This window comes from Rhinichthys klamathensis, unplaced genomic scaffold (genome assembly GCF_029890125.1).
Source record: "Rhinichthys klamathensis goyatoka isolate OS25496 unplaced genomic scaffold, OSU_Roscu_1.1 h1tg000497l_1, whole genome shotgun sequence".
NCBI classification, from domain to species: Eukaryota; Metazoa; Chordata; class Actinopteri; order Cypriniformes; family Leuciscidae; genus Rhinichthys; species Rhinichthys klamathensis.
The window spans coordinates 1,006,825-1,034,695 of NW_026606980.1; the positions used below are offsets into that span (position 1 = coordinate 1,006,825).

At 37.2% G+C, this 27,871-nt stretch overlaps 1 protein-coding gene and 1 long non-coding RNA gene across 6 annotated transcripts in view; both read right to left on the reverse strand.

The window, feature by feature from the left end:
• glsb (glutaminase b) overlaps positions 1-27,871 on the reverse strand; it is a 54,708-nt gene that overhangs the window by 9,215 nt on the left and 17,622 nt on the right. The window contains exons 2-15 of one of the 5 annotated variants that reach the window (XM_056237717.1): positions 23,801-23,897; positions 23,310-23,431; positions 20,126-20,255; positions 19,945-20,024; positions 18,060-18,223; positions 17,875-17,933; positions 11,801-11,833; positions 11,651-11,709; positions 11,427-11,493; positions 11,129-11,179; positions 9,130-9,306; positions 7,620-7,751; positions 4,993-5,085; positions 2,886-3,130 (exon numbers count right to left, since the gene is read on the reverse strand). In XM_056237717.1, coding sequence (XP_056093692.1) covers positions 2,981-3,130; positions 4,993-5,085; positions 7,620-7,751; positions 9,130-9,306; positions 11,129-11,179; positions 11,427-11,493; positions 11,651-11,709; positions 11,801-11,833; positions 17,875-17,933; positions 18,060-18,223; positions 19,945-20,024; positions 20,126-20,255; positions 23,310-23,431; positions 23,801-23,897 — 1,414 coding nt within the window. In that variant the 3' untranslated portion in view covers positions 2,886-2,980. Of the gene's footprint in view, positions 1-2,885; positions 3,134-4,992; positions 5,086-7,619; positions 7,752-9,129; positions 9,307-11,128; positions 11,180-11,426; positions 11,494-11,650; positions 11,710-11,800; positions 11,834-14,348; positions 14,392-17,874; positions 17,934-18,059; positions 18,224-19,944; positions 20,025-20,125; positions 20,256-23,309; positions 23,432-23,800; positions 23,898-27,871 lie in introns of those variants that run through there. The other 4 variants (XM_056237716.1, XM_056237714.1, XM_056237713.1 and 1 more) reach the window with 4 other exon arrangements.
• On the reverse strand, positions 753-2,260 carry LOC130072566 (uncharacterized). Its single transcript, XR_008804138.1, has 2 exons — positions 1,691-2,260; positions 753-1,655 (listed from the first exon to the last, which is right to left on the reverse strand). It is a non-coding gene; the product is annotated as an uncharacterized LOC130072566 (long non-coding RNA).

The window sequence follows — 27,871 nt, forward strand, 5'->3', positions numbered from 1 at the left end:
CAAGACAAGCAATTCAGTAGAAACGCATCGTGTAAAAATCAGTAACTAATTTGGATAGTAACCTGTCAATCTGTAAAAGTGGACTTCAAAGATTTCTTATCCTGTTGCGCCCTCTATAGGTCATGATCAGAGACTTGTCGATAGTCAAGCTTAAAGCGTCATGGCAGAGGACTATAGTCAACTAGTCTGTGCAACCACTAATATATAAATATACAGTACATGACTTGCGCACTTCATTCCAAGGGCCCTATGTTAACGATCTAAGTGCATGGTCTAAAGCGCAGGTGCTCTTAGGGCGTGTCCAAATCCACTTTTGAAGGTTTAACGACGGGAAAAATGGTCGGCGCGCGCGGCGTATCTAAAAGGGTTGTCCCTATTCTCTTAAAGGATTAGTTCACTTTTAAAAAAACTTTTGCTGATAATTTACTCACCCCCATGTCATCCAAGATGTCCATGTCTTTCTTTCTTCAGTCGAAAAGAAATTAAGGTTTTTGATGAAAACATTCCAGGATTTTTCTCCATATAATGCACTTTGCTGGGCACCAAACGGTTCAAGGTCCAAAAGACAGTTTCAGTGCAAACTGCAAACTGTTCAAATGGCTTTAAACGATTCCAGACGATGAATAATGGTCTTATCAAGCGAAACGATCGGTCATTTCAAAAATAAATAACAAAGTTTAAGTTTAATAATGTCAAATGCTCGCCTTGCTCTGTTCTGTGATGCACGTTCGTGACTCTCCTGTTCGAACTCGTTCATCAAAATGAACAAATCTTTTTTCGAGTCATTTGGTTCATTTAACGAACGAAATGAACAAATTGACTCGGAAAAAGATTCGTTCATTTTGATGAACGAGTTCGAACAGGAGAGTCACACAGAACAGTGCAAGGCGAGCATTTGAGCTTATAAAACTTAAACTTTGTTATTTCTTTTTTAAATGAGCGATCGTTTCGCTTGATAAGACCCTTATTCATTGTCTGGTGTCGTTTAAAGCCATTTGAACAGTTTGCAGTTTGCACTGAAACTGTCTTTTGAACCTTGAACCGTTTGGTGCCCAGCAAAGTGCATTATATGGAGAAAATCCCGGAATGTTTTCATCAAAAACCTTAATTTCTTTTCGACTGAAGAAAGAAAGACATGGACATCTTGGATGACATGGGGGTGAGTAAATTATCAGCAAAAGTTTTTTTTAAAGTGAACTAATCCTTTAATGAGTAATGGGTGTGTTTTGGGCATAACGTGAAATAAACCAATCAGAGTCTCATCTCTCATTCCCTTTAAAAAGCATTTGCGCTGGCGCCATGGCGGATTCGCTATTTACATGGCGGAATTTGCAAGTGGAAAGACTGAACGCTTCTCCCGAGCACAAACCGATCTGCCCGTGAGCGAGGTTAAAGCAGACCATCTACAGGACAAGCCGGATTCCACCATATCTTTATGTACACAATAATAATCCTTTACATTGTAATCCTTTTATTTTTAATATTTGGCTATTTTGTGTGCTGCACATTACATCCCTGTGTGTGTAATAAGCAGAGTGTACGCGTGTTGTGGACCCACCTATAGGCGCACATTACTAACGCGCTCTTTAAATAACAAAAATAAATAAATTGCGCCATTGACTTTAGACCAGGTTTTTGTTGTTCAATGGCGCAGTCTATTTTAGTTGCCTCAAAATAGCAACGCACCAACAGTTAACAGTGTGCAACAGTGTGCCTGAACACACATCGTTTTCAGACCAGCACGCCCATGGGTGCACAAATAGGCGCAAATGCATTTGCTTTTTAAACAACGTGGCGCAGGATGTGAAAATGATAACTGTGTCGGGCTGAAACTAGCAAAACACTTGCGTCACGCTTGGCGCTGCATTGCGCTGGGTGTATGATAGGGCCCCAAGTGTTTTGAAGTCATATAATAGTTTTGTGTGAAGAATAGGTAGAAAATTAGCCATTTTCAAAAGATTTTCAGTGAATAAGTTATTCTTTTTCTTTTCCCTCAGAAAAAGCTAGTATATAGCTTCAGAAGACTTAAAACATAGTGAGATGGACACATTTTGTTATTTTATGGGTATTTTGGATGAAGTATGGGAAAAAAAGCTGCATAAATTTTAAATTCCTCAAAAATGTACTTTTGTGTTCCACTGCAAGTCAACATACAGGGTCAAAATGACATGAGGGCGAGTAAATACTACATTTTTATTTTTTGGATGCACTATTGCTTTACTTTAGCAACACGCATATAAAAACAAAAATATATATAATACTTAAAAACTTACTGATAAGGGCAGCATCTTTCCAAAAATAAAACCACTTCAGGCGCTAATCGAAACTTAGTATGATAAACTAACATTTTAAATTTTTGAAAGTACTTTTGTGTTCCACAGAAAAACCACAACAACAACAACTACATATGGGGTCAAAACAACATGAGGGTAAGCAAATAATGACTGAATTTTTCTTTTTGGGTTAGCTATTGCTGTAATTCTGACTGAAGGTCATCCTTTCCGGCCACCTGTACAGTGCTTCCTGCAGAACATTCATGTGCTCGTGACACCATCAGGTTAAAGGCCACACTGAAAGACTCTATGTGTGGTAAGAGGCGGTCAATTATGCATGACCACAACATGCAACTGTAATAAAAAACAGAACCACCTGCAGTGTCCAATCAGCAGCCAATCCTAAACTTCCACCAAAAAAAAAACAACTGCTGGTCTTTGAGAGAATACAGAGCCTATAAATCACACTGCACTTAACGTCCACCAAGCTGTATTGCTTTAGGCGTCAGCACAGATAGATAAAACAGAAGCCAAGGCACACAAGTCCATATCCTCAACCATAGTCATTCATATTCACTGAGAAAGATACAGTGAGACTGGTGACAAACCATACACGTGTCCAGAATGAGATTCATTGAAAATAAATAACTGTTAATTTACATAAAAATATATTGTCAAAAAGCTCATCGAGGTGATTCAGGTCAGTTTTAGTTGCCATCTCCGACATTCTCCATCCTATAGACTACAGTAGTGGAGCTGTCTTCATTGCACTCAGTGGGCGAGACTTTTGTCCACACAGTGTCTTTGAGAGCCAGCTCTTTCTGAAGGCTCTCGCAATCCAGGGGTCCAAAGATTTGCTGCTGTGCTGAGCAACACGGAGAACAGATTAGTTTTTTTAGGGGCCTCCAGGGAAAGTGTGAGACTCACACTGTTCAATATGGTGATGTGTGAAAAGATTTCAAAGTCAACAAAAACAAACATCCAATCACAAAGCGAGCCCGCCCTTGTATTCACACAGCTGGGAAAATGTCAAAACAGGTGTGTCTTATCACAGAAATTGCACAAGCCTCATTTAGGTGTCAGTAGTCAGTAAGTCATGATTATTAACTGATGACCAGTCCCACACGGAATCTGTGCACGCAGATTTCAGATGAAGCGGATGTACATAGATCACATTAAATATTAATAACAGTTCAATTTTATTACATTTTAGATTGAATAATATAACAAATAATATAGAATATGATGATAAATACAAGAATGCACACAAATACACACACACATTTATATATGTATATATATATATATACAGTATATATATGTTTGTGTGTGTGTGTGTGTGTGCATTATTGTATTTATCACATTATTATTAAATAACTGGGTTTGCACGAATCTGTAAAATAAGTTTTTTTTCATTTTTAGTACTTTTTACAACAGGAAAATTGTCTCTACATTGATTTTTGTTATTTTTAAAATCGGTCTGTATTTAGGTTTAAATATTCCTATTTTTAGAAAAAAGAAGTATTCTCAGCTATGCGTTACACCATGTTATAATTCATTCCACAGATTTTCCAAGAGTGGAAAAAGTCTACAGATTCCATCTGGGCCTGCTGATTATGAATCTGAGGATGCAGACTGAAGCAAGCAAACAAAAACAAAAATCTCTTTGGCTAAAACGGCATAAAACGGGAAATTATGAGGTAGCACTCAACATGCAAAATTAAAATCTCATGCAGTGAGACGACAGAACAGCAAAAACAGCCGAAACCAACAAAACTCTTTGGGTTGTAATATAGCTAGCTTACTAGGTATGTAGTGTCACACAGGGGTTAAAGTGAAAAAATTCCTGAGCCTGAACTTTTTTTGGTTTGGTTCAGACGGACTTATCTTCAATGGCACCATTTATTTTCAAGTATTACAGCTGTATCTTAATGGCATCTTTTTATGAATGAAAACCGGTATCACTAATATTATAGCTACTGATGTCTCGATGAAAATGATTTATTTTATTAATGATTACAATTTTTTCAATTAATTTTTTTATAGTCTATGGTCGCAACCGCTATACCTGCTCATTAGAACTTTCAGTGAGCTATTTTACACAGGCTCGGTCCTGCTCCTCCGTGGCAATGACGGCATGCGGTTAAAAATAATAACAAACGAATTTGAAAGTGGGGGGGACATGTCCCCCCTGTCCACAATGGGAAATTACACCCGTGGGTAAGACATCATCCCCGGGCTTTATGAACTTGCGCTCCATGCTTTCACCGACGACGCTAATGCGACGTATGGATCTCAACCACACTGTGTTGCCAGGACCCGCCCTGCTCTGCTTCTGATAGGCTTGTAACGTTAGTTAGAGCTGCGATCCTCTCATAATGATTGGTTGGTGAAATCAATTGACTCGAAAATATTAAACTGCATGCAAGTTCCCAATTTTTTTTTCCCCTCACGGCCGCACGCCGGAGATCCGGCACGGTGCCGGAATACTTTAAGCCCTGTGTCTCAATGCTCCAGCAGGGGGCGTGGTGTTAGTGCATGCCTGACTCTGGGCCTTGTACCAGGTGTTTAGTGGAAATAAGCTTTCTCTGCAGTATTCTCAGCTTCAGAGTCTTAAGTAAATTATTATGTGCCGTCAATCATACACGACGTGGTGTAACGCTCCGATGGGGCACGTGGGGAGGGCAAGGCTGGCTGGCAAATAGAAAAGGACACTCACCCGCTGGTCTCCTCCCTCTCGGCGAGGATCGAGCTTCTTGGCAAAGTGCCTCAGGTTGTCATAGTTGTGAAAGTTGCACAAGGACACCAGATCCTACAACAGGACAGAAAGCCACAGGAGTCAGTCTGAGAGGTCAAAGGCTCAAAGCGCACACACAACTGTATGTCTGCGTTGAGTGTCTCGGTGGTCTGCTAGTGGCAGGAGATTGTGCAGTGCATTTCAAGTTTTCATTAGAGCCCTTTGTACCATCATAATGCTGAAATTAAACTTCATCACAATGTCAATAAACTTCTCCGGTTCCTGTTTTCAGGGTCATCTAAGGTTTAGTCCATGTGATCATTTATATGGTTTTTAAAGGTGACATTTCAAGCAGTGCCAACAGTATCCGTTCCTTGTTTATGTTTTGCGTGTTGTTGTTTATTTTTGCGTTGCCGTTTTGAAAATGTAAATCAAAATTAACCTGTGACATCACAAAAAGGTGACATTTCAAGGTTTAGAAGTGTGATGTTAATTAGGAAATGATTTACTGGTCCATTGTTTTAGATATAAGCAGAAGTTACAGTTGCCTTGCCATTAGACTTCCACTGTAAGTGTGAAACGCCAGTTTAATATATTTTACTGCATTTTCAGGGTTAGGAGAAACCACATTTTTAGTTATTTCAATTAAAGTATATTCAATTTCAATTCCCTTTAAAAAAAAGAAAAAAGAAAAGAAAGTCTTAGGAACTGAGAAGCATCTCCATTTTAGCCTTTCAGCTAAGATAATGTTTTTAAGTCCTTATACAAATAAACTATTATTCTTATTATTAGTAGTAATAATAATAGATTATGTGTATAATATATTTGTAAAATAATAATAGTTTATTATTATAAATAATAATAGTTATAATAATAATTATATCCGCATCTACCGTTTTGTTCTACTATCAGAAACCCAGAAATATTCTTTACTGAAGTTTGTGTAACACAAGCAGTTAAACCTTGAAGCTGACCTTGAAACTGCACTTCACCTTATAAACTATGATTTAAAGGGCTCAAATATTCAGAACACTCCCTGAATTTGTTAGAAACTAAGAAAGAGTTGGCAGGGAACGTCTGAATGTCTAATATTACGGCCATTTGCTGTTTTGTGACCTCCTGACTAGTCAGTCTTTACTGTGACCGTGAGACTGTAGAAATGTGTCAAACTGTTTATACCATGATATAAAATTCTGGTCTTACTGACCATCCTTTAATTAACTCCACCAATTAGCTCTGGTTCCGTTCCCTGGGTCGTTCCGAGTCAGACTGTACCCACCAAGGAGTCCCAGACAGGGAGTAATTATAGACTCCTTGCCCTTTAACAAGGGTCTGAGAGGCTGTAGAGATATTCAGACCCTGAACCAGTGCTGGTTCTCAGAAGGACCTTAAAATAACACTGACAGATTCTGAACATTTCAAAGTTATACGATGGGAAGCACTCATGAGGACAGGATCATGGGATCAAAACTACAGCAAACAGAGAAGACAAACTATAGATGAAAAGCATAAAAGAATATTTCTAAACACAAATTCTATTTCTTGTATTGATTGGAGATGTGCAACTACAACTAGGCAATACAGCAGTACAAAATAATAAATCTCTATAATTTTTAGGCCTCTGACAATTTTCAGTATATAATTCAATATAATATTAATGTATTAACCTAACTGTAAAATATTGTACAAATCTAGTTAAAAATAATTATAATTTTACACACAGTTTTTCACTGTTTTTAAATGACTAAATAACTAAACTGAAACAATAACAAAACATAGCGATAAACAACCGAACTACCGGTCAAAAGTCTTTTATGCTCAGCAAAGCCGTAATACAGTAAAACAGTAATAGAGTAAAAAAACCCAGTAAAAACAGTAATATTGTGGAATATTATTGCAATTCAAAAATAACTTTTCAATGAATATATTTTAAAATGTAATTTTAAAACTTAATTTTTAGCATCATTACTCCAGTTCTCAGTGTCACATGATCCTTCAGAAACCATTCTAATATACTGATTTGGTTCTCACGAAACATTTCTTATTATTATTCCTTTTAAAAAAGGTTGTGCTTGTTAATATTTTTGTAGAAACTGTGGTAAATGTTTTCAGGACTCTTTGATGAATAGAACATAAAAAGAACAGCATTTATTTGCATGTAAAAGTCACTTTACTGTCACTTTTGGTCAATTTAACGTGTTCTTTCTATAAAAAATAAATTATTATATTATATTCATGGTAAATATACACTAGCGTTAAAATTTTTTGGGTCAGTAAGGTATGTATTAATAAAATAATAATAATAATAATAATAATAATAAAAAAATCATTTCACCAAATATCACCAGCAAAAAAAAGTTTGCAAACATACTGTGAATGTTTGACATATCGCCCGATCCTACATCCCTTACATGTATCGTGAGAAAAGCACATACTTTACATCTCTTCACAAAGGCATGTTTAATATCCTTGCATATCTTGGGTAATAATAAAAAATAAAAAAAACATCTGAAGTTTCCAGTACATGGGTAGAACTTTTTACCCATTAAAGTAAATGAAAGTGTTTATATTGTGTGTGGGTGTGTTGAGAAACAAGAACATTCACATACCGTGCAGAACTGGATGCCCCTGACACTGTTGCCAAGTTTGTCTAATGGCGGAGACCAGCACATAATGCCCATCACATTGGGCACAACCAGCAGAATACCTCCAGCCACACCTGACTTGGCTGGAAGACCCACCTGAACAGAAATTAAACACATTAAAATAACATAAAACAATTATATACAAACAAATACTAGAATAATAGTTGAATATGTTGTGTATGGCTGGAAGATACTGGGTGAGTTCACTGAGAAATATTAGAGTTGTTTATTTTCATGTTATGTTGTCATATTTTATGTTATAACGTGCTTGATTAGCATATAAAGAAGGCGTGTTTGCCCAGAAAAGATTATTGCACACCACAGTTATCTATGTTGTACCATGAGTAGTTGGGGAAAAAAGTCACAGGGTTTTGTCCTGAAATACTGTGCGCTATAGTGATACAACTGTTTAGTGAATTTGATAGAAAAAGTGTACTTTAAAGGGGTCCTATTATTCCCTTTTATGAAGTCTTGATTTTATTTTTGGTGTGTACTAAAATATGTTTCATGCTTGATTGAACTTGTTTTTTTTTAAACATTTTTTTTTTTTTTTTTACATATTTTACATTAATCACAGAACTCTCTCCCCAGTCTGGCTTGAACAAGCTGATTTCAATGAAGCACCTCTTTCCGAAATACGATATGTGCTGTGATTGGTTAGCTGGCCCAGTGTGTTGTAATTGGCAATGCTTAGCGTGTGTTCAGGAAATTTCCCACTCCTTCATAACCGCGAGTTCTTCTCTAGTGTAAATATTAAGGATGGCGTCAATTTTAAACCAATTTGAGCCCGATTCAGACCCTGACAATGTTAACAAACAAGTGGATCGTCCAGAACGGATTTCATGCACAGACTTTGCAAGCACGGATTTCACAGGACATTTCAGAGTGGTATGTTTTTTGTAATATTCTCATACATTATAGATAGCCCACTAGGGGCCTCAGCAAACTTCAAGCGGGGCCTCAAGATGACTTAAAATGTTTTAAAACAGAGATAAAACATTAATATAAGCTTACACAACTAAACATCAAGATATTTCTTATTTTAATCCACCCCCTCAAGAACTGTTTTTTTTTTCCTTTTGAAGAATTATAAAAGGTGTAATGTCTAGTCCTAAAAAGGCTTTAATAAAATATAACCCCATGGGCATTTTTATACATATATATTTTTTTAGTTATTTCAAGTTCTAAAATATTTTATCAGGTAGAAATGTAGTAAAATTCTATCCTTTTCCTTAATCCACATCCAGTATATCACAAACAAGTGGAATGTCATGGGGCCTTCAAATATTGTTGTGAACAAAGATAAAGGTAAGAATGACAAGGAAAATGTGAAATGTAGAGAAAAGAGGTTCAAATTATGTCGTGAAATAGTACCCCGAAATAACAGGAGGTGAGTTAGCACACGTATTGTGTGAACTTGTTTTTTTAGTGAGTGTGTTTAAGCATGTGTGAACCTGCATGCACAAAAACTTACATGGAAGGCAAACTGTCCAGAGAAGTCATACATGCCGCAGGAGTGCATGAGGCTGAGGGTGTTTCGCACGGCCTCGGGGCTCAGCACACGCTCGCCTGTGATTGGACAGAAGCCTCCATTGGCCAGCGTGGCAGCCATGACGCTAGCACTCTCACAAGTTACCTCGATGGAGCACAGCTGCACATATAGATGCAATCACAAATAAACACACATGAATAAGAAATATGATTAGGCCAGGATGCCTTTCAATAGTTTTCATTTGGCAGCTTTTGAAATGGATTTTATTGGTGAAAAAAAAAACTAAGAATGAGACCATTTGTGTGTTTGATCAGTTGGGCTGATCCCATTACACACCCCACATGATCTCAGAGGCACATGACAGGAGTCAAGGGACAGGGTCACCAGACTGCATTCTGCCATACTTGTGCCATGCCAAACTAAGCCAGAACGTTCAATTCTAGGGCTGGGCATCAACAGGGAGTCGCTGATTTGATTCCGAGTCACAAGCTCTTGCTTTGATTTCAATTTTGATGTGATTTCATGCTATTTTGACTAATCTGGGAAGACACTACCGTTTAAAAGTTTGGGGTCAGTAAGATATTTTCAATAAAATATGAACAATTTTATTCAGCAAGGAGAAATTAAATTAATCTAAAGTGACAGTAAAGACGTTTGTAATGTTACAAAAGATTTATTTCAAATAAATGTTTCACAGTTTACACAAAAATATGAAGCAGCACAACAGTTAACATTGATACTAATAAGAAATGTTTCTTGAGCACCAAATCAGCATATTACAATGATTTCTGAAGGATCATGTGACAGTGAAGACTGGAGTAATGGCTTTGCCTTCACATGAATACATTACATTTTAAAATATATTAAAAGAGTTAAAGGAGAACTCCGGCGCAAAATGAACCTTTGGTCTAATTACACATTGTTACCTAGTCAACCGTTATCGGAGATTTGTTTTCATGATTATCGAATGTAAATAGTTTTATCTCTAAAAACAGTTTAGCCTATAAAGCTAGTATAACGCTAGTATATAGGGCATCGAGTAATGACAAATAAAAATCGCTTGTTAATACCACTAAAAAGGCTCAAAATAGCCCCACACTAACACGCTAGCATAATGAGGGTCCCTACCTTCAAACCGAAGCATTGAGAACTTTGTCAGTGTCCAGACAGTTTAATAAGAAGATATTTAATGCATACAGTCAACTTCGCGTATACAGGCAGAAGCCATCTTTGAAAAACAGTCTCTACCAGTTGATTTACGAATGCCGATCCAAGTGCGCTGGTGAGATGTGAACGAGCTATGAGTTGTGATAAGGTGAGCGCGAACAGCAGGCTTGGATCGGCGTTCGTAGATCGACTGGTAGAGACTGTTTTTCAAAGATGGCTTCTGCCTGTATACGCGAAGTTGACTGTATGTATTAAATATCTTCTTATTAAACTGTCTGGACACTGACAAAGTTCTCAATGCTTCGGTTTGAAGGTAGGGACCCTCATTATGCTAGCGTGTTAGTGTGGGGCTATTTTGAGCCTTGTTAGTGGTATTAACAAGCGATTTTTATTTGTCATTACTCTATGACTATGCCCTATATACTAGCGTTATACTAGCTTTATAGGCTAAACTGTTTTTAGAGATAAAACTATTTACATTCGATAATCATGAAAACAAATCTCAGATAACGGTTGACTAGGTAACAATGTGTAATTAGACCAAAGGTTCATTTTGCGCCGGAGTTCTCCTTTAACCGTTATTTTAAATTGCAATAATATTTCACAATATTATAATTTTTTTGATCAAATAAATGCAGTCTTGGTGAGCAAAAGAGACTTCATTCAAAAAAGATTGCGACCACAAACTTTTGAATGGTAGTGTATTTCAGTTACAATGTCAACATTTTGGAAGGCAATCCCATAATGCTTTGCAACAAGTTCATAACTCTTATGATGCAATCTGACAGTGACAGTGAGAAATCTCAGTACGCACCTGAAAGTAGAAGTCCAGAACAGCAGTCATGTCTGTGCCATCTGGAAAGCACTGCACACAAGAGAACGAAGGGTTAAAGTCAAAATTCAGATCAAAACAACGAACCACTCCAGTAAGTAAGGGGCCGTTTACACGACAACGTTTTGACAATGGTGTCTGTACACGAAAAATGCAAAGGAAAACCTTTTGTTTGCATACAAACAAAATGTGAAGGAGAGAAATGGAGGGATTGCTGGGTGCAATAAATCAAGGGTGATAAAGACACTTAACCATCTCAAAAACGCCCTGAGAATCTAACCTTCTTTTCTTTCAGGTAGTAGCCAATAGCGAAATTCCTGTCTCCTGACTCACGCTCCGACTGGAATCTAGATCAGGTGAACATTTGAGATAGATCATGTAAACATTCAGATGCCTCAATTGAACCAACCATGCAAATGACATAAAAACAGAAACAGAAAGAGGACTACTTATTTTGACTGTATGATCTATGATCACATCTACAGAAATTGCAGCTCAACATACGTGGCATTGCTGAAACCAACATATTCATTTCCTGCCATCTTCTTCAAGAAGTTCATGACCTGCAGAAGAGAAATCAGAACAGGTTCCTCAAAGCCAAAAACAACAACTGCTGTGAAAAGATTTATTGTAATCCTTTGCGAATTGACTCACATAATCAAACTTCTCAGCATTGCCTGCTCTTTGCTGAAAAACAGAGGGAAGAAATAAAAGACAAGTACAAATATTTTGCCCTCATTGAGTGTTTATTACACTTCTATTCTAATAAATCACATTAAAATAGATAAAAATACATTTTCAAAATAGCATAATGGGGAAAAAATAAATCAGAAGAGTAACTAACTCGTATTGATAATTTCATTCCTTAAATATTATACCAGTACAACGCTAAAATCATCATTCCTTAAATATTACCAGTACAACGCTAAAATCATCAGTTACTAGTCTGTTGTTAGAAATCAGTAAGAGGAAGATAATCATTTCATGTTTACTACAGTAAAGTACTGTTATGCTCTACAAAGGAAATGATGATGAACCGCTACAGAGCGAAGACTGGAGTTAAACATGTACATGAAGACCTGTAGGCCAAACAGAGAAGTGGGTCAAAAACCAGAGTGGATGTGAATCAGCAGGGTTGGTAACATCTTAAGATGATGTGTGAGGAGGATCTGTGCATTGTGAGTGTGTGGATCAGTGTCCAATAACCTACAGCTTCCTGCCAGACTGAGTGTGGGTTTAGACACTCATCAAATCAATGCAAAGAGCTAAGAACCATTGAGCTTGATTACATTACTGCCATAAATGAACACTGACTAATGTGGTTGTTTGACTGTCTGTTAGATTGCTGAACATCAGGGGTGTAAAGTACTCAAATAATTGCACTTAAATCACTATATTTATATGGATTAATTTGGTAAAATTGTAATTTTAAACCTTGCATTAAACCTTGACAATACATTAGTATACACTACTGTTTAATAGTTTGGAGTAAGATTTTTTTGTAGTTGTTGAAAGAAAGTAATAGTTTTATTTACAAAGCATGCATTAAACTGATCAAAACTGACAGTAAAGACTTTTTAGCCCCTTTCACACAGCGCTTTGAACCCGGCAAATTGCCGGCAAATTGCCAGAGTGCCTTCTGTGTGAACGCAAACACGACCCGGGATTGATGCCGGGATCGATGCCGGGTTGGGGACCTAGTAACATTGCCGTGTTCAGACCTGGAACGCGCGCTGTGTGAACAAAAGCCAGAACCAATGCCGTATAAGGGGTGTGTCGTAGTGATGATTCACGACTCACGAGCCTTTGCAATAACGTAGTTATCGTGGGACTCAGTTACTCTAGAAGAAAGTTTGTGTTCGTCATCGATACAAGAAAGAACGAAAAAATGTCTGCAAACTGGACTGAAGTAGAGACCCGTCACATCCAACGTCACGCGTCTTTCCGGAACATACACGGGTTGTGTGTGAACGCGCTCTCTGATTCCGGCAAATCACTGGCAGTGTGAATGAAGCAAAATCAAACGAACCCGGGTCAAATCCCGGGTCACTTTATCCGTGTATTTTCCGGAATCTCTGTGTGAAAGGGGCTTTACTTTGTTACGATTTTTTTCCAATTATATGCTGTTCTTTTGAACTTTCTATTCATCAAAGAATTCTAAACATTCTAAATGTATCATTGTTTCCACAAAAATATTAAGCAGAACAACTGTTTTAAATATTTATAATAAATAAGAAATGTTTCTTGAGCCCTAAATCAGCATATTAGAATGATTTCTGAAGGATCATGTAGTTTCAGCCTCAGATGGGACGTCGTTACGCCAAACCCCCTCATGGAAGAAGAAAGCCGTCCTGTTTACAACTGTGACAATGAGCGCTTATCAGTAAACTTGCACAATGTACTTGAATGTGTAATTTATTAGATGCAATGCCGGTCTGTTATCGTAGGGACAGACTTACATTTTCACACCCTTAAACATGTCGCGGAACAGGTCCAGACTGTTGAGACTAAAGTCTGGAGTAATGGCTGCTGAAAATTCAGCTTTGCCATCACAGGAATAAATTGCATTTTACATATATATATATATATATAATTAATCTTAAGTACAATATTTTATACTTATACAGCCAATTAAATCTATGTGAATCTAAAATGTAATCAGAAGCCATGACACCTAAAGCAATTTAATTTGAAGATGAACCGTTTTTGATCTAAACTAGAGTCTATGCTACTGCCAATTTCAATGGTTTGCTAAAAGGTTCAATCCCATTTATTTGTATAAAACTTTTGTAATATTGCACAATTAAAATTTTACTCAATTTAAAAAAGTCCCTGTGCCAATGATTTAATGCAAGCACACACTTTTTGTACTTTTTACACCCCTGCTGCACATTATATCTTACAAGAGGGAAAAAGCTGTATGAAAAAAATGCTGAATGTACTGAACCCAGTGTACTTCAGAAACCCACAAAGGCCATGCATCATTATTTTTTATCAAGCCCTCAAGAAAAAAAAGGCAGAATAAAATAATGCATGGCCTCTGTGGGCTTCAGTAGCTTCCAGCACTAAACATCATTTGGTCCTGCACAGATGCTCTATTTTATGCAGTGGCCGTCTTATTAAGAAACACAATGGCACTACTGATATTTTAGTATCCAGGCTTGTTCATGGGGAGGGAGGAAAAATGGAAAGGAAAAATTACCAACGTCATTGACCTGCAGCAGTGGTCAAAAAATCCCACAGATCCTACGTCTGCAAAATATGCAACAACATAAAACAGCACACAGAGCCTTCATCAGCATATCACACGCTTTTAGTACACGCTCATGGCGGTGCTCAAGGACTCGGAAGGAAGGGGAGGAAATGATCTCATGCGTTACTTGGGTGCAAAGGAACCCGACAGGCACGACTTACATTCAGCACTGACCTATCAGAACACATCAGAGGGGTGAAAGACATTTTGCGTCACACCACTATCATTAACAGGAGAACAATATGGGAAGAGCAATCACAATGGTTGAGTTTAGGTTTGATGGGAGATGTGAGGCTGAATTTCAGTTTACAGGATGCCGAACATTCATCATCACGCAGAGTGATGGCGCATCCTTTTAATGTGTGAATTGGTGCTGGGCTCAAATAAATTCTAGGGCTGTCAATTGAAATTTTAAATCAAAATAATTACATGGTTTGCAACAAATTAATGAATAAAATTCCATATTACCCATAACTTTAGAAGTCAATGTATTGTTTGTTTTATTTCCATTTTGCAGTCGAGATAGGCTCGTTTTGTCCATATACAGCGTTTTTCCATATAAAAGAAGCACTAGACACTAGTAGATTATTTTTGTAAGATTTACTGGACTAAATTTACCAGTTAAATTGACAGCCCTCATAAATGCATATAAATTTGAATAGTTTCGCTTATGCAAGCCTGTCGAAGCAGAGAATGAGAAATAGCACCCGTCTACCCAGCTTGGAAAAGCCTTCTGGAAACGTGTGGACATTTGTATGCGTGTTTTGTTTCGAAATGATAACTTTGCATAAAACGTAGACATGCATTCTGTATACAGTTGAGAACTGGGAGCATATTGTAGTGTCAACTTAAGGCAATATAGACATTACATTACAAAACCACTATTAACCCAGCTGGAGTGTTTTTCCTTGTGTGTTTGCACATGGACCAAAACACATAAAAGACCCAGGTATATCGGCTGTGACACACAAACACAACCAAAAGGTGCAAACAACTACAAGAAATACCAGCCAGGCTTCATAAACCCACTACTCTAAATATATAATATGATGCATTTTAAGGATGGGCGATATATCCGATATTCACAATATATTTGCAATGATTTTTATGGTGATATAAATATAAAGATTTTAATATAAAGTTTCATGAAAATGTTTTAAAAGTGTCTTAAGTAGCAAAACATTTGGAGTATAGCCATTCAACATTACAGTATAATTGTTTCATATTAAACTATGTTATTCCCGTAACTAAGACGAGTTGATGCATACCTCTCTCGTCTCAGTGCGTGCACTAAATTGCTGTCTTGCGGCGAAACTTTGTTAGCACTTAGCTTAGCCCAGTTCATTCATTAGGATCCAAGCAGAGAAGCGACCAAACACCTCCACGTTTTCCCTATTTAAATACAGTTACACGAGTAGTGTAACTCGACCAAGAATGGTGACACATAATAAAACGTTGTGCTTTTCTAAGCGTGTAAAGTGGATAACTATAATGTATGGCAGAATACCACAGCAAGTGCTTGGGCGCACTTCGACTCGGCGCATATATATCTATGGACTCGGCGCAGTAATGTCATCACTCCGGAGAGGGAGAGGGAGTCGAAGTGCTCGTTTAATTTTTTTTGTCACCATTCTTGGTCGAGTTACACTACTCGTGTAACTATATTTAAATAGGGAAAACGTGGAGGTGTTTGGTCACTTCTCTGCTTGGATCCTAATGAATGAACTGGGCTAAGCTAAGTGCTAACAAAGTTTCGCCGCAAGACAGAGCGATTTAGTGCACACACTGAGACGAGAGAGGTATGCATCAACTCGTCTTAGTTAAGGGAATAACAGTTTAATATGAAAAAACGGTGGAGTATCCCTTTAACATACCTATGTAACCTTCCTAGAACTATTGGCGGAAGTACCTGTTTTTTGACGTGTTCGCACTGCAGGAACTAGGAACGATTTTAGTTCTAGGAACTCCTTTTGGAGGAACTAATTTATCTCCTACTTCAGAGTAGGGTCTAAACCAGCACTACAGGAACTACCAGTGGCGTTAGTATACGCTGACTGGGAGAACGCACGCGAAACACCAGCACCCGCCATTTTTAAAAAAGCTGTGTAAACACACAGATTATAGCCTATATGTTTACTCCAAAAATTAACCCTACGAACATGGAAAACAGTGATAGATGGGCCTCTTAACCTTTACACTAAGGAGAAAACAAGCGGCAAGTGCTTGGCAAGTTATGTAAGCCTCACTCGTGAGGCTTACATAACTTAAAAGTTCTTACTGGAGGTGCAAATGAAACCAGGAAAATGTTCCTAGGGGAACAATTCGTTCTCGGGGAACCACCCTGGTTGCTAGTTCCTAGAACTACCTGAAAGCCCCTTATTAATCTTCACATAAACCTATAAAAAAAATTGGCTGTGCATTTAATATATAACAACACTATGGATAAGGGTTCAACACTAAGGATTTTTTTCCACTGGCTCAGTCGGGCTGGTTGATTTTTTTCACTGGGCAAGCCACAAAAAAAATAAGTTTTCATTGTTTTTGACCTACAGTATTGTATGTAAACAGTGCTTTTTTGTAGGTCTAACAGTAATATTCAGAAAGGAAATAAACAGAAATTAAATAAAGTAATTAAATGTAAAATAACACTGCACAGTCTTATCGAGCTTGAAAGTATTTGAATGGATCATATAACGATCAATATTTTTAATGCTTTAAATAAAATTAAAAAAAAAGCTAAATGAATGTGTTAATTTTGACAGCCCTAATAGAAAATATAAATGTAGTTATTTTTTTCTTGAAAGAACTACTAAAAAGATCCCACAGCTTTTTTTTATTTCCAAAAAAAAATTATTAAACAAAATATATACTAAATTAGAACAATTTTAATATAAATCACTCGTGAGGGCTTTTTCGGCAACATTAAAAAAATGCTAATTTATATAAAACTAAACTAAAATACAATATATTTATAAGGTTATAGATTTTTTAGCTATATCGCCCAGCCCAAGTGACAAGAGAGGGTGTAAAAAAATGTGGAGAATAGAAAGTCTGGATGAATTTTACTTGAAATTCATTGCAAACAGACTTCTAGTAATAATGGTCCTGAAAACAGGATGATCTCCACATATTGTAGTTGAAATGAACGTGGAGGCCTTGAGTGGGTGTACTGTGTACAGTAATTAAAACACAGAAAAGACAAGAAGCACCTAAAATACACACTAATGAACAGTTGGTCTTAGTCTAGGCAGCATTGCTCACAATCAATTATTCATACAGTCTATAAAATACAACTACAACCATAACCTCTAAATATCATTACTGCACATGTAACCTTAATCAACAACATTCGGCCAATACCAAATAGTCTGTTCTGGCTAAATCAAATTAGGTAAATGTGAGTACAGTTAGGAGAAGTAATCAAAAACAATTACTAACATGAAAATGAAATAAAAAACAAGTGGAAGATGCTTACCTTAATAAGAGAGGTACACACGATTGCACCAGCATTCACCATTGGGTTATGGGGTTTATCTGTGGGAAAATAACATTTCTTATGTTCCTTAGGGTTACATGATTAAAATGTAAGACACATGCAGACACTGTTCCCTGATTATAGAAGCAAGCAGTCATGCGTAAGCTGATGGTTATAATTTTTACCGTCCTCATCCAGGAAGAGCTTGTTGAAGCGTAAGCCACTGGGTTCTTTCCCAATGAACCGGTGCACATATTCAGTGCCGTGGTCGTGCACGGCAATAGCGTACTTGAGCGGCTTCACGCACGACTGCAGGCAAAATGGCACTTTAGTGTCGCCCACTGTGTGTCTGTGTAAAGGAGTAAACAGAGATCAGAACCAGAGATATCATCCTATTGTCCACATAAGCAAACAAACAAAAGAATAAAGGAAGCTGAACCTAAAGGCCACACTAACATGATATGAAGATGTTCTGACAAACACACCGCTCTTTTCGCCTCTCTAAATACAGTGATTTTTTTTAAACATTTTTTTAATTTATTATTCTAAAATAGTGGTGTCAATCAGGGTTTTCCCAGGGTTAAAAATGGTCTTTGGTGGTGGACGAACACGGTCATCCACAAAGTACCCTACGCATGCAAACTTATCCTATTTATTCATGAAATAAAAAATAATCACTGTCAGGACAGATTTTATATTTAGAAATCTGTACATGTATATGAAAAAAGTCCCTGAGTGACTGATTTGAAAATTTACAGTATAAATAAAATGAACAAAGAAGTGGCAGGTCTATTATTTTGCATTTACACGCCAAGGCTTAAAGCACAAATCATTTGACATACAGTATCAGATTGTTTTGTTCTGTCCATTGCGATGGTCATCACTGTCAATCGGATTCAATCACGCATTTAAATACGGTTGTCAAACCAGAAACTTTGCAATGTGTAGTTAGCAGCGTGCAAAATATATTTTATATACAGAACGCAAGCAAAGATCTCTGCCATTATAATCACTGAAGCTGTCAATAACGCAAGGTGCACAAAGCTGCACTCTTGCGAAAACTCCTGTTATAATCAATGAAGCTGTCTATGCTATGCAATGAATATCTTATTGACATCGTGTTTATCGATTTTTATAAGGAAAACCCCTTTAAATATGCAGTGATCATGTTATCTGTCTTGTTTTGTTTTTTTGCGGTTGTTGTGAGATTCAAATTGTGAATGTGTTATTATGTAACAACACATTTCAGAGTATGAGCTGTTGTTGTATGTAGTTTTCTATTTATTTCATTTAGTAAACAACTTTAAAAGAGTTACATTTAGTGTAAAGATCAGAAAAGAACAAAGTGAAGTCATTCCATCAATTTCTGTCAATAGGTCAAGGCTCTGGCAGTGTTGTTGACTAAAAGAGCTAGTTATTGTGTAACAGGTGAATGGCCATAGTAATCACTACACATAGCTATGCAGGCACCCCATGTATCTTTACAACAAATTCTATAGCATGGGGTAAAACATACAGACTAACTCCTCTTTATCAGAGATCAAAGGATGTACCATGACACATGGGTCTAAGTATTGAGGGAATCATTAATGACTGTTGAGTTTATAGTCCTGTTATCAATGATTCTAACATAAGAGGCTTAACATTTAGCATGTTTTTTCTTCACTGGATGACTAGTCCAGGAGAATATTGGAGCATTTATTGAATGATAAGATTAGCAGCCACTTTATCTGATGGTTCTGTGGCCAATATATATATAAAGTATTTCCGGTACTTGTCATAATTTACATAGTGAATGGTGAGTGATAGCGCGTATCAAGTGGTTTGGTTAATAAATACCCAAATTGATTATCAAAGCTTGTTGAAATATGAAAAATCGTAATGCTACAACTCCAGGTCAAGGATTTTTAAGTGAAAAATGCAGTGAAACTATTCATTCATGGTAACCCCCCAAACAAACAGTTCCTCTCAGTAGATGATGCTAAAATAAAGTAGATGACCTTAAAATAATCTAAATCTCATGCTAAAATAAGTAGTTCCTGTCAGTAGATGAAGGTGTAGGATTCATACCTTTGTCCATCTACTGTGCAAAGGGAAACGGCCCACAGATCTGGGCTGAATTTGGCAAGTTGAGGAATGTAGTCAGCAACCTGTGAGCAAAAGAAAGAGGTGAGCAGAAACAAAGGCTGTATCAAGTAGAAAAAAAAAAAACATTTAGGTTAAGGTGTTATTTCCATTTCTCTCATCTTACCAGCCCCCCGGAAAGATTACGGCCTTTCTCATAAAGTGTATCGATGTGGGAGGCGAAAGTCTGGAAATCAGGGATGACAAACTTTTTCCGGAAGGCCTGGGTTAGGAGAACAATGTTGCTCTGGACACACCTGAAGAAACAAAGAGCACCACAGAGTTGAAGAATGTATACCTACTAATGGCTTGCTCAGCATTTATGTGGGAAAGTATGTATTTTTGTCTATCTGTGTAATAATTTTTTCCTATTTTTTATTATAGGACAAACAACACAGATTAATTTGTTACTAAAATTAGACATAACTATTAACTCCACTTTATGACCAATTATTTGCATAAACTGGCTATTTATGCCATCAAAGTTGTGGATTTTAGGGAGACAAATGATAATAGTAACACTATTGTATGAATTACAGCCCTCAAAAATCAATGCAACACACATTAGAGACAAAGTCTTTGAAGCAATTGTTTACGCTCCCTCCTCAAGAAGCTAAATGTTTATTTCCACTTTGATCAAAAAGTAGAGGAGCCAAACGCTAAATCTGTTCCAATGCACATTTCCCACTGAAAGATGAATGATTTACTGTAAAATATCAAAACAAGAGGAAGCCATGGCTGGTTTCACAGAGCTGGGTGATTCACTTCCACTGCAGCAGAGGAAAGTACATCGTTCACAGGCATCATAAACCCAAACGTCCCCTAAGATTGTGTCTGAAATATTGGTCCAGTTGCTTCACCAAGGTCCCTGAACAGACAGACAAGCTCAAAATAGCGGTGCACTGTGCTCCTGCTCAGATTTATGTTGTGAATTTTCAAAAGATAATCTATTACTTGTATCTGTAGGGCAGGAGAAGCAAGAAAGGAACCAATATGTTTGGAATAGCGTACTAGCATCGTACTATTTCTGCAGTATGTATACTACTGTACAACATAGACAATCTATAGAAAACCTAGATATCCTACCACTTTTGCAAAAATGTGCATCGTACATCAGAGCACATGGTGGTAGGTATTATATCCCACAATGCAATGAGCCCCACTTTCCCCAAAAGACTACATATTTTGAACAGTTTTTCTTGATTAATTATTTAATCAAATAAAGACATTTTTCACAAAATGTGAAATCATCTGGGGGCTTTTTCTTCATGATCATAATTGGACACCACACACTAAATTAAACATGTACACAACAATGCAGCACATTATTGTTTGAATTGAATGTTAATTGTTCCATTTCACAAACTGTTTCATTTACTAATATATATTTAAAAAAAACAGCAGGTGTAAGCAGTATCTGAGCCGTATATACTGTATAATGCCTACTATTTTGCACTAAAGATGCACTCACTCATAAAGTGCTTATTTTCATTTCGTTGGCTTTTCTTCGTCCCAGTGGTCTTGGGCTTCACATTAACACAGAACGGAATAAATGCACCGAAGAGCGTTTTATCTTTCTTTTCTTATTCTTTTTCACCCACGTGTCCTTTTTAACATCTCATACTGCACACGTTAGTCAAATTTTTAGTTACAATTTTTGTGCATCTGTGTTGATTGAGAATAAACACCTTTGTTTACTGAGTGACATTTTTTATCATGCGTTTCAAAAGCTCTGTTCATTTAGTTTAAAATGGTTAAATGAGGGGGGGGGGGGATGCAACTTAAAGTAGTATTCAATTCCAAATGTCATCTCTCTCTGTCTCTTTTTGGCCTTGTCCGCCATGCAAGGTCACTCACTGCCATAATCTATCAAGCCTCTACAAGCTGACACCACTGCATCTATCTTTTCAGTCTGTAATGAAGCTGTCAGTAGCAGCCAGATCGACCGGGGCGGTAAACACAGCACCAACAGCAGAGAAGCTGAAAAACAGACATCTATCAGGCTGGTTATGGAGGGAGGTGTTTATGGATCATGCCAGAAGAGTGACACAAAGCTAGAGGGAGCAGATTGTCAGGGGTCGCTTGTGTTGCCCAAAGACAGCGATTACTAACTATCGTGCCGCCCATTAACCACAACTCTTATGCAAAGTATAATATATGCAATCAATCACCTATGTGTATTATCTAAATGTGTGGGGACTGTTATAAAATCCTGATGTGTTTGTCAGCAGACAGAGAGAGGTCATCAGTTTCAAGCAGAATCCTGTTAAACAAAACCTTGCAAGGAGAAAGCACTTCTCTCTCTCTCTCTCTCTCTCTCTCTCTCTCTCTCTCTCTCTCTCTCTCTCTCTCTCTCTCTCTCTCTCTCTCTCTCTCTCTCTCTCTCTCTCTCTCTCTCTCTCTCTCTCTCTCTCTCTCTCTCTCTCTCTCTCTCTCTCTCTCTCTCTCTCTCTCTCTCTCTCTCTCTCTCTCTCTCTCTCTCTCTCTCTCTCTCTCTCTCTCTCTCTCTCTCTCTCTCTCTCTCTCTCTCTCTCTCTCTCTCTCCTCTCTCTCTCTCTACCTGCAGGGTATTTTTTTTTTAGCTGAGAAATTATTAATTTTTCACCTTGAATTACCAGGGAAACTGCATTTGTGCTAAATGTAGTTATAGTAATGATAGGTGCAATTATACGATCATACTAATAGTTCTGCAGTACATACATAATACGCAGTATATACACTGTATGCAATGTGCTTGACTTCTTAACCATGTAAAGAATTGGTTTGATGATTAATCAGATTCACCAGGAAAAATTCATGCTAGTCCACCAACATTTTTCCTCTTATCCACCAGCTTGATCAGCACTGAACCAGCAAAACCAGCCTGAACCTGCACCGACATTCATCCTGGTCGAAGCCATTTTTAATTAGGGTATGATGAAAGATGATATTTCACAAATTCAAACATCTGAATCAGAATCAACCCAGCAAAATCAATTACATTTTAAAATATATTAAAACAGAAAACAGTTATTTTAAATTGTAATATTTTAGAATACTGTTATTTATTTTTTACCGTATTTTTGATTAAATAAATGCAGCCTTGGTGAGCATAAGAGATGTCTTTCAACAACGTTTTAAGAAAAAAATCTTACTGACCCCAAACGTTTGAACAGTAGTGTACACACAATCAGAGCTGCTGCTCAATGCTATTTTTTAGTATTTTCCTAATCATTCCAGGCCTGCAAAAGTTTCCAGCTTTTTCCATGACCTTCCGAGGCGTGCATATATCCTGAATATACTACAGCACATTAAAAACAGTATCAACTTACTTTTTGAACAGATGTCGGTCCAGCATTACGCCATCTGCCGTGGATTTGAGGGTGACTTTCAACATGTCCATACATTCTTTCAGCCGTGGATCTCCCGTTCGAAGTCCAGTGGCCTTCAGTGCCTGAATGCACACATAAACCAGAGATTTCCATGAGCACAAATAAGAGTTAAAAGGCTCATTTTCAATGCCATTACTCATTACTATCATCAATCAAAACACTCTTATCAGTGGGCTTTACATCCTTTGTCAGCCAGGTTAGATAATAGCCTTGGTGTAATAAAATATGGCTCTGTGCCCCATTTAGAGGCGCTGATAACAGCAACAACACATCAGTAACTGTACACACTGACCCCATCAGTCTTTCCTTCGGTCATACTATTGCAAGGAACAGGTGACCTACTAGCAGGAGATGTAAACAAAACATGCTACAGCTGATAATATCTGTCCCTGTGCATTTAAACAAGTGTAAAGGGGAGTGCTGTCACTCACGGTAATGAATTTGTGAGCTGGGATCCTCTCCTGGCCTTCGGCAATACTGTAAAACAGCAGGTCCTCCAAGCTGGGCAGAATGCCAGCCTTCCTTCTCCTGGGACAAGAGAGAAAAGAGCATTGGCACTGAGTGATCTGACTTTAGAAAATGACCTTTACCATGACAGGAACGGTCAGTTAGGTCAGCCTGGAGTGCATTTGAAGTGCACTATAATATTTGGTTAATTGGGGTTAAATTCAGAACAAAACCCTATTGCAGAGAAACAGAGCCATGCAACAAAGTTTAACAGAAAAAGGAATAAGTCAGTGAAGAGTTAAAAAGCCAATGATATTTCTTGATATAATTCCTGTGTCGACGGATTTCCTTTCAAAACAGGAAGTTAGGACAGGACATATACATATATTTTTTAAATAGCCAATTTAATATGCAATAAATAAATATAATACATTATTATTAGTTAAAGCTGCAGTCCGGAACTTTTCCTCTTTGTCGCCATCTCTCTGTTCGAAATCTGTAACTGCAGTGATTCGCGGAATTATCATCTTTACATGGGTTGTAAATCGGCATGAAACAGCGCGGATGAACACAGTGCTTTGAGGCGAGTGGTGCTGTCAGTCACCGCGCTGTGTGGATACTGTCATACAGAATCACAGATTCACTTTTTGAAAGTTTGACCAACATAAGAATTTTCATAAGAAAATATCTTCTGAACAAGTAAAATCCATTTTTGTTCTGACCAACTAAGGGGGAAAAAGCATTCGACATGATAAGCTTCGTTAGATTTAATCAACGTGATTTACAGCAACCGTGCAAATTATAGCCTACTTTGTTCTCAAATTGTTCATGTTAACAACATCAGCATTGCGTGACTAATGTTAAAATTAATGTGTTTTATGGTTAGCAGCTACCTGTGTAGTTCAGAATTCATATTCTCCATAATAGCAAAACGAGAAAGGCACAACAAAGGAAACTCCATAACTGTGTGAATTAAGAAAACGTACTGTTACACGAGTGAACTATTGAAATGTCTTACTTGTTCAGCAGAAAAAAGCCGTCTCTTCTTCCGTTTTGAACCCATTCAAAACACGGAGTTCACGCACTTTTCAAAAGCCCCGCCGAAGTTTAAATCCTTGTGTTCGCATGGGACGGTTTCTTTCTCTTTCTCTAGCCACCTTAAATCCGAAGTACGAAGTCTTTTGGGTTTTATAACTGCTGAATCTCCAGTTGACACTGATGATTGTTGTTTGGATCTTTCTGGATGCCATAAGTTTAATTATGTAAAGTGCTGCGAGAAAAGCCTATACATCTAAACATCTCGTCACGCGCAGTATAGCCGGCTAGCCGAAACTCCTTCTTTATGTGTACGGGTGTGACGTCATGACGCAAAGACATGCTCGAATTTCCCGCGGAAACCCACCAGTACCACTGGAATTAAAATCATTATTACAAGCTAACCGTTTTGAATCTAGCTATGGCAAGCAGATATTTTTGACCACTGGCAGAATAAGTTTTTTTTTAATATAATTATTTTGGATTATTTTTAACTTAAAAAAGTTACGGACTGGAGCTTTAATTATCAATAAAATGTCTATTCAGTGTTTCCATTCAAATACGACAACACGTCGTATATTCTAACTTTGTGCTGATACCTACAAAGATCATGTTACAGGTCTTCTGCAATGCAAACACGCATGAGCATTGTGCAATACAGGAGTGCAGAGTCAGACTCGCTTTTGCCAAGTTCTATTGAGAACCGACCTAACTTAGAGCCGTTAAGAGTCGTTGCATTATCACATTTAGATGGCTTTGAGTCTAATGGAGCTCTGCGTAAGCTGCTGTGGCACTGAGCCACAACACAGTCTGGCCAGGACTGTATTTCCTACCAAAACATCCTCTCAGAGCACTTTCCCACTACACCACACACTAATAACATTTCCTGAACTACAACTGTCCTTTCCCAAACTTAATTTCTATTAGCTCTATTCATTTTCCTAGAGATTATGTTTTCATTTGAATGCATTTTATTTGACGACACATCTAAAGGTTGCATGGGAATGGTACTGACAAACGGTGGTTTTGATCACTAGGGGTCATTTGTGAGGATTATGAAACAGAGAAAGGAAAGTTGTTGAGAAAGGATTGATATGGTTAGACTAGAGGTGAAAGATTGGAAGTGACAATTCAAATCATACTTACACACAAACAAACAGCAGGCAGGGCAATGAGGGAGAGAAAAAACATGCAGAATGAATGAGAAACTTACGACAAACAGATCAATCAAATTATGACAAACTTAAAATGCTGAGAAAATATAATCAAGAGGCTTTCATGATGTATAATGTACTAAATTCAGATGCTTTTGCTTCTTTTGAAAACAGATCATATAAATACGGTTTAGAAGTTGGGGTCCGTAAGGTGGTTTTTAAGAAATTAATAATTTTATTAAAGAATGCATTAATCAATCAAAAGTGACAGTAAATACATTTATAATGTTGTTAAAATGTACATTTTAAAATATATTAAAATAGAAAATTAATTTAAGTTGTAATAATATTTCACAATATTACTGTGTATTTACTGTATTTTTGATCAAATAAATGTCACCTTGGTGGGCATAAGTAAAAACATTTTTGAAAAGGAATTTTACTGACCCCAAATGGGTCTATTTCTGTCTTTGGCCTGCCTTATAATTCAACATTATTAGGAATGGTTCAGGTAAAAAAAAAAAACTGATTACTGATTACCAACTGATTACCACAGAGAATCATTTCAACTCAAACCTCACTTTATATGGGCCCACATATATATAAATTGATACAGTAAAGCACTTACTATGAATAATTCAGTAAAAGCACAAGCAGTTAATAGCTATAAAGCTATAAATCATGGTTTCATGCCAAAATACAGGGTTAATTGGTTTTACATTGTCATGAAATTGAAACGAAAACAAAGTGATATAGGGCCTAAACTTACACACATACTATCACATCAGTCTCATGCAGACGACAAGTATTTGTCTTGCGTCTTCTAAGTATTTCAATGTTTACTGGCTGGCCCCGCAAAATGATGGATTAGCTGACATTTTTTTCTGTGGAAATCGACATTTTGCCAAAAAATACATATGGGACATTTACTGTACGAGTAAGTGCATGAAAACGAGAATTTTATAAAAGATAATGCAGAAAAATAAACTAAAAATAAAGTTCCATAAAGGAATATCTGACGATGCAACCCACAAACAGTCATTATGCAAAAAACACTTTTTTTTCCCCAATTAAATTGATATTATATTATGCAGGATGCAGACAAAGAACTGATGAACTTTGATTTCATTTGAAGTGAGGTCACTTGAAGTACAAACTACGTTATGTGATTCAAAATCAATTGTGTGATTATCAGAATTGCGGTCTCAGCTTGCAGCTGAAACAGTAGGTTTGTAGTTCTGTCTAATGAAAAACAAAAGATCTAAAAAAGGGAAATGGGTGAATCATCGACACTGGACCTTTGGGATCTAATTAGCACTAAAAGTCTATGAGTTACAAAACAGCACATCTGTCCGACTCCAGCCCACTCTCCTCTCCTATTGTCGGTTGTCTCTCTGTCTCTGCAGTATGTGACCCTAAATGGGATTCCAGGGATTCTCAGAGCGCCTGATAGCTCATCACCCTCCTGCAGAGTTAATAAAACAAACATTACGCGCCTATTTACACACCACTGACAGCTCAGAGAAGACAATCCCAGCACGTAACCAAAAACCACAGAACGTGCAGAGACAGCCACTTGACAGCAGGGAACTTGGGTTTATTTTAAAGCAGCACAAATAATTTGTGTGCATTATTTGTTGTTATTAGAGAGACTTTTGACGATCTTAGATTGATGGTTCATTTAGATGTTTTTTTTAGACATTTTAGCAATTTTAAAATGTTTGATGGAGTTTTTACACAGCACCCCTGCTCTCGCCAGAACTGTTTTTTCTCCGGTTGGGAAACGCTGGATTAGATCACAATGCAGATATGTAGAATAATCACAAAGATTATGTTGACCTTTTTGACAACACATACAACACCTTT